The sequence below is a fragment of the Cebus imitator genome, unplaced genomic scaffold, assembly GCF_001604975.1.
Source record: "Cebus imitator isolate Cc_AM_T3 unplaced genomic scaffold, Cebus_imitator-1.0 Scaffold0, whole genome shotgun sequence".
In the NCBI taxonomy this organism is placed as follows: Eukaryota; Metazoa; Chordata; class Mammalia; order Primates; family Cebidae; genus Cebus; species Cebus imitator.
In genome coordinates, this window is record NW_016107315.1 from 5078640 (window position 1) to 5086185 (window position 7546).

The following is a 7546-nucleotide window of genomic DNA, read 5'->3' on the forward strand; positions in this document are numbered from 1 at the left end:
CTGCCTCAGCCTCCCGAGAAGCTGGGACTACAGGCATGCACCACCATGCCCAGCTAATTTTTGTATTTTTGGTAGAGACGGGGTTTCACCGTGTTGACCAGGACAGTCTCTATCTCTTGACCTCGTGATCCACCCGCCTCAGCCTCCCAAAGTGCTGGGATTATAGGCGTGAGCCACCGCGCCCGGCCAGAATATGCATTTTGATAAAATCCCCAAGTAATTTGTTTTCACATTAAAGATTGTGGGAGCAGTGCTTTGAGCCAGTAGTTCTCAGTGGTGACCAAAGCTTTTTACTCAAGGAGTTGTTGTTTTCCTCTCTCCCCCGAAATGGAGTGTTATTCAGTCACCACGCTGGAGTACAGTGGTGTGATCTTACTCAAGGAGTTTTTAAACAATTGATACTTTGGCTCCCCCTTAGATTCTGGGATAAGTCTGGCTATTAGGGTTTTTAAATAAAAGATTTAACCAGGCATGGTGGCTCACACCTGTAATCCCAGCATTTCCGGAGGCCAAGATGGGTGGATCACCTGAGATCAGGAGTTAAAGACCAGCCTGACCAACATGGCAAAATCCCATCTTGACTGAAATTACAAAATTAGCTGAGCGTGGTGGTGCATGCCTGTAATTCCAGCTACTGGGGAGGCTGAGGCAGGAGAATCTCTTGAATCCAGGAGGCGGAGGTTGCAGTGAGCTGAGATTGCACCATTGCACCCCAGCCTGGACAAAAGTGAAACTCTGTCTCAAAAAAAAAAAGATTTAACAGTGCAGCTGAGAAGCACTGCACTAGCCAGTTGCAGTGCTGCTTTTGCTGTTAAGAAGTAGAACTCCAAAGTTGCTTAAAAGTAGGACAGCAAGGAATAGAGAAGATTTTCTTAAATAAATGAACTATACGTAACATTTTTCTGGCAATTTTGCAGAAGGATCTAATACAAAACAATACTGACACATTTTCATGTTTTCTCTCCCATAGGCTCAGACTGTCCAGGTTGCTGAAGTTGAACCACAATCACAGCCACAGCCTTCCCCAGAACTTCTGCTTCCAAATTCTTTGAAGCCAGAAGAAGGGCTTGAAGTATGGAAAAACTGGGCCCAGACCAAGAATGCTGAACTAGAGAAAGATGCTCAGAACAGATTGGCACCCATTGGGAGTGAGTGTTTGGGAAGAAGAGTGGGCTCTGTCTAAAATACAACAGGGGGACAAAATGGCAGAAAAGTGATATCCCCTGTCTTGGAGACGAGAGCAAAATCTGAAATAGTATGTTGAGTTCAAGCCTAGCAACAAGCAGTACTGACCTTTTGTACATAATAAGCAGGATGTGTGGGGTTTGCCCCAAATCAGGTATTTTTAGACACAGTGGGTTTCTGGAGTTGACCCTACCAGACCTGAGCAAAATGGCTTCTGGGAGGAAATGGGAACCAAGGAGTATGCAGTCAAGGTGCTTCTTTCTTGGCGTTAGGCTCGTATACTCACATTATAGGCCTGTTCTGACATTACAGATGTAAGACATTACAGTAGATACAAGTGACATTTCTAGCCCAGCACCCTGATGGGCAGTATCTGTTCTGAGCTTTTCAGATATGGACCCACAGGACCTCCATTCATCCTGGGTTGCCAGGACCTCCATTCATCTTTGGGGCTTCTGTTGCAGGGCGCCAGCTGCTGCGATTCCAGGAAGATCTCATCTCCTCTGCTGTGGCAGAGTTGAATTATGGGCTCTGTCTAATGACACGGGAAGCTCGAAATGGCGAAGGTGAACCCTATGACCCAGATGTGCTCTACTATATTTTCCTGTGTATTCAAAAGGTAGGAAACAGATCTTCATGAGAACATGTTTGATCTGGGTTCTTCTTCTTCTTTTTTTTTTTTTTTTTAAAGAGATGGGATCTCGCTATGTTGTCCAGACTGGAGTGCAGTGGCTATTCACAGGCGCAGTCCCACTAGTGATCAGCACAAGAGTTTTGACCTGCTCCATTTCCGACATGGGCTGGTTCACTCCTCCTTAGGCAACCTGGTAGTCCCCTGCTCCCAGGAGGTCACCATATTGATGCTGAACTTAGTGCAGACACCCGATTGGCATAGCCCACTGCAGCCCAGAACTCCTGGGCTCTAGCTATCCTCCCACCTCAGCCTCCCGAGTAGCTGGGATTACAGGCACCCGCCACCACACCTGGCTGATCTGGGTTCTTATTGGGATATTTGCTAGTTTTTAAGTCTTTTTTTTTTTTTTTTGAGACGGTGTCTTGCCCTGTCACTCAGACTGGAGTGCTGTGGCACCATCTCGGCTCACTGCAACCTCTGCTGGGTTCAAGTGATTCCCAGTAGCAGCTGGGGTTATAGGCATCTGTCACCACGCCCAGCTAATTTTTGATTTTTAGTAGAGATTTTTCAATATGTTGCCTCAGCCTCTGTAGTAGTAGCTGGCATTATAGGCACCTGCCAACACACTCAGCTAATTTTTGTATGTTAGTAGAGATTTTTCAATTTGTTGGCCAGTCTGGTCTCAAAACTCCTGACGTTATGATCCACTCATCTCGGCCTCCCAAAGTGTTGGGATTACAGGCGTGAGCCACCTCACCTGGCCTTTTTTAAGTTTTAAAAACCTACATGTTCACTTTAGAAAATTAGAGCCAGTGCTGGGCGCTGGTGGCTCCCGCCTGTTACCCCAGTGCTTTGGGAGGCCAAAGAAGGTGGGTCTCTTGAGGTCAGGAGGAGTTGAAGATGACCAGCCTGGCCAACATGGTGAAACCCCGTCTACTAAAAATATAAAAATTTGCCAGGTGTGGTGGTGCCCACCTGTAATCCCTACTACCTGGGAAGCTATCTCTACAAAAAATTAACCAGGCTTGATAGTGATGGCCTGTAGTCCTAGCTACATGGGAGGCTGAGGTTGGAGGATTGCTTGAGCCCCAGAAGTTGGGGCTGTAGTGAGTCATGGTTATGTCACTACACTCCAGCCTGAATGACAGAGTGAGACCCTGTCTCAAAAACAAAAAGAAGAAAAAAAAATTAGCCAGACGTGGTGGTGCATACCTGTAGTCCCAGCTATTTGGGAGATTGAGGCAGGAGGATCCCTTGAGCCCAGGAGTTTGAGGCTATGGTCAGGTATGTTTACGCCATTGTACTTCAGTCTGGGCAACAGAATGAGACCTTGTCGCTTAAAAAATAAATACATAAAATAATAAAGTAGGAAAAAAACACTATTCATCATCCTACTACCTAGAGAAACTTCTGTTACATTATTGGTAATTACCTTGCAGCCATTCACTTTTATTGTAAATCACAAAGCATTAATGTAACACTTTTCTTTTTGTTAAAGTAAACATGGTTTTCATGAAAGTAATTTATTCAAAACAAAGTCTTGTGCTAGCATAAAGCTTTTCTTCTCGTTGTTCCCTGCATTAGCACCAAATACTTATTTAATGGAGCGTAGAATAACATACCAATGTAGTTAGGTTTTCAGGACATCTGTGGTGAAGCATAACAGAGAAATTTATAGACTGGCAGTTCAGGGACTGAGAAGTGGATTTTTTTTTTTTTTTGAGACAGTTTTGCTCTTTGTTTCCCAGGCTGGAGTGCAATGGTGTGATTTCGGCTCACTGCAACCTCCGCCTCCCAGGTTCAAGCGATTCTTCTGTCTCAGCCTCCGATGTAGCTAGGATTACGGGTATCTACTACCACACCCGGCTAATTTTTGTATTTTTAGTAGAGATAGGGTTTCACCATGTCGGCCAGGCTGGTCTCGAACTCCTGACCTCAGGTGATATGCCTGCCTCAGCCTCCAAAAGTGGTGGGATTACAGGCGTGAGCCACCACGTCCAGCCAGATTTCTTAGTGTTCAAAGGATCTTGAGGAAAAACCTACAGTATAATAGGACAAGGGTTACTGGTTGGGACTCATCCTGTTGCCTAGTTTTGACAAATGTATGCCTCCTAGTTTTCTCCTCTGTCATTGATTCTATCCTAAGTACTATGTGAATTGCTTTACATGCTTTCATTCTGTGCTCTGCCCAGTCTTAGAAGACAGATACTGTCATCTCCATTTATAGGCAAGGAAACTGAGCCCCAGAAATTAAAAGACTTGCACATGTTATTTAACTTATACAATATCTAATGGAAGGCAGAGCCTATTCATGATTGTTGCTACCACAAAACAATGCCTGGCTTGGGTGAAATAGCATTCACAGTGTATGCCTTATTTACCCAACTTTCAAGAATGTTGTGAGAATCAGTCACATGAGCTTAAGTATACTATGAAAGTGTTACATGCTGGTGCCTTGGTTTGTTGAGGTGTGAATGGGTGGGGAAGGACAGTAGTACTGGTAGAAAAATATATTTATATCCCCTGAAAGCCTTGTTCAGGAGACTACCAATAACTTCTGTTGATTGTTTTTCTTTTAGTATCTTTTTGAAAATGGAAGGGTAGATGACATTTTCTCCGATCTTTATTATGTTCGGTTCACGGAGTGGCTACATGAAGTTCTGAAGGATGTTCAGCCCCGGGTCACTCCACTTGGTAAGAGTCTCCCTTGTCCTTGGATGTCTTTCCCACCTGGATTTAAGAAAGATCAACACTGGCTGGGTGAGGTAGCTCTTGCCTGTAACCCCAGCACTTTCTGAACCTGAGGCGGGCAGATCACTTGAGGTCAGAAGTTCCAGACCAGCCTGACCGACATGGAGAAACCCCTTCTCTACTAAAACTACAGAATTAGCTGGGCATGGTGGTGCATGCCTGTAATCCCAGCTATTCAGGAGGCTGAGGTGGAAGAATTGCTTGAACCCAGGCTGTGGAGGTTGTGGTGAGCCCACATCATGCCATTGCACTTCATGCTGGGAAACAAGAGTGAAACTCTGTCTCAAAAAAAGCAAAAAGAAAGATCAACAGCTTCTGTGGTTGGCTGTGAAATAGCATGTGGGTGAGGGGGCTATAAAATCCCAGATTGCAGCAGCATTGGCCACTGTGCTACTTGCCCTAATAGGCAAGAGACACTGCTCACTAGAGAACCCTGCTGGTCCCAGTGTGGGAAGGACACAGGAACAAGCAGAACTAGTGGGGTAGTTACTATCTTTCTTTTCTATTAAAATGTACTGATTAAAATTACAATCATTATAACAATTAAAAAATTATGGACAGTTTTATCTGTAGAGCATAATTTTTGCTTTACTAACAGGTAGCATTCTCGACAGCATGTTCTCGAAACAAAAGCATAGGTTATTCAGTGCTTTTGTTTTTGTTCTGTTTTTTTTGTTTGTTTTTGTTTCCTTGAGACAGAGTCTCACTTTGTTGCCCAGGCTGGAGTGCAATGGCACGATCTCGGCTCACCGCAACCTCCACCTCCCGGGTTCAAGTGATTCTCCTGCCTCAGCCTCCCAAGTAGTGATTACAGGCATTAGCCACCATGATCGGCCTGTTTGTTTAGAAAAAAACATGGTCTTGGTATGTTACTGAGATGGCCCTCAAACTCTTGAGCTCAAGTGATCCTCCTGCCTTGGCCTCCTGAGTAGCTGGGGCTATAGGCATGTGCTACCATGCTTAGCTATTTTTGTTTTTAATAGACTTTGGTTTTTGTTTTTATGAGATGGAGTTTCACTCTTGTTGCCAAGGCTAGAGTGCAATGGTGCAATCTTGGCTCACTGCAACCTCCACCTACTGGGTTCAAGGGATTCTCCTGTCTAAGCATCCCAAGTAGCTGGGATTACAGGTGCATGCCACCTTGACTGGCTAATTTTTTTTTTTTTTGAAACGGAGTCTGGTTCTGTTGCCCAGGCTGGAGTGCAGTGGCATGATCTCTGCTCACTGCAACCTCTGCCTCCTAGGTTGAAACGATTCTTCTGCCTCAGCCTCCCGAGTTGCGGGGATTATAGGTTTGCGCCATCATGCCCGGCTAATTTTTGTATTTTTAGTAGAGACAGGGATTTCACCATGTTAGTCAGGCTGCTCTGGAACTCCTGACCTCGTGATCCGCCCGCCTCGGTCTCCCAAAGCGCTGGGATTATAGGCATGAGCCACTGCACTCAACCTAATTTTTGTATTTTTAATAGAGACAGGGTTCACCATGTTGGTCAGGCTGCTCTGGAACTCCTGACCTTGTGATCCGCCCGCCTCGGCCTCCCAAAGTGCTGGGATAACAGGCATGAGCCACTGCACTCAGCCTAATTTTTTTTTTTTTTTTTTTTTGAGACGGAGTGTCACTCATGTTACCCAGGCTGGAGTGCAATGGTGCGATCTTGGCTCACCACAACCTCCGCCTCCTGGGTTCAGGCAATTCTGCCTCAGCCTCCTGAGTAGCTGGGATTACAGGCACGCACCACCATGCTCAGCTAATTTTTTATAGTTTTAGTAGAGACGGGGTTTCACCATGTTGACCAGGATGGTCTCGATCTCTTGACCTCGTGATCCACCCGCCTCGGCCTCCCAAAGTGCTGGGATTACAGGCTTGAGCCACCGCGCCCGGCCTTAAGTAAACATATTTTTGCCTTATGATGCAGCGGTTGTACTCCTTGGCATTCAAAGAAGTTCACACAAATGTCTGAGTTTTAATTCCTGTTCAGCCATTTATTAAAATGTATGCTGCTTAACCCTTTTAAAAAAAAAAGCTTATGGTTGAGTGAGGCGGCTCATGCCTGTTATCGGCACTTTGGGAGGCCAACAGCCTGGCTAACATGTTCAAACCTCATCTCTACTAAAAATACAAAAAAATTAGCCAGGCTTGGTGGCAGGCGCCTGTAATCCTAGCTGCTTGGGAGGTTGAGGCAAGAGAATTGCTTGAACCCAGGAGTCAGAGGTTGCAGTGGGCCGAGATTGCACGCCTGCACTCCAGCCTGGGCAACAAAGTGGAACTCTGTCTCAAAGAAAAAGAAAAACTTACTGATTAGACAAATTTTTTGAGTGCCTACTAAGTGCCAGGCAATATTCCAGGTGCTGGTGAATATATCAGTGAAGACAATGGAGCTTGCACTATAGTAAGGCAACGGTATATAAAGAAGGAAGTTAACTTAAGTACTTTGTCTTTTTTTTTTTTTCCTCTCTTTTTGAGGAGAAGGTCTTGCTGTATTTCCCAGGCAGGCCTCAAACTCCTGGGTTCAAGCTGTCCTCCCACCTCTGCCTCCCTAAGAGCAGGGATAACAGGTGTGAGCTACTGCACCCAGCAATTTAAGTACTTTGAAGAACAGAACACAAATGGAAAGTGTTAAGAGTGTTATAAGGGATGGCTATCATTGAAACAGACATGAGTGACTACATCACTCTACATAATTTGGAAGTTTTCAAGCCAAATATGGTTATACAGATTTCACTTTATAGTCTGTTATTACGGAAGTTTCAAACATATATAAAAGTAAACACAATAGATTTCATGAACTTCCCTATGTACTACCCATTTTCCATGGAAATCTTTTTTGTTGCTGTTTTTAAATTCCTTTTTTTGTTTGTTTGTTTTAAATTTATTTTTTCATGGTAAACCTTGTATATACCACTACAAGTTTCCCCTCTTCTGTATTGGAAGTAAATTTTAGATACTTTATCCATAAATTTTTTTTTTTTTTTTTT

General features: G+C 44.5%; 1 protein-coding gene across 4 annotated transcripts in view; it reads left to right on the forward strand.

Moving 5' to 3' along the window:
• QRICH1 (glutamine rich 1) overlaps positions 1-7546 on the forward strand; it is a 59211-nt gene that overhangs the window by 40058 nt on the left and 11607 nt on the right. For all 4 annotated transcript variants that reach the window (XM_017508097.2, XM_037744528.1, XM_017508172.2 and 1 more), the window contains 3 exons: positions 971-1148; positions 1650-1804; positions 4399-4513. In XM_017508097.2, the coding sequence (XP_017363586.1) occupies positions 971-1148; positions 1650-1804; positions 4399-4513 (448 nt within the window). The remainder of the gene's footprint in view (positions 1-970; positions 1149-1649; positions 1805-4398; positions 4514-7546) is intronic.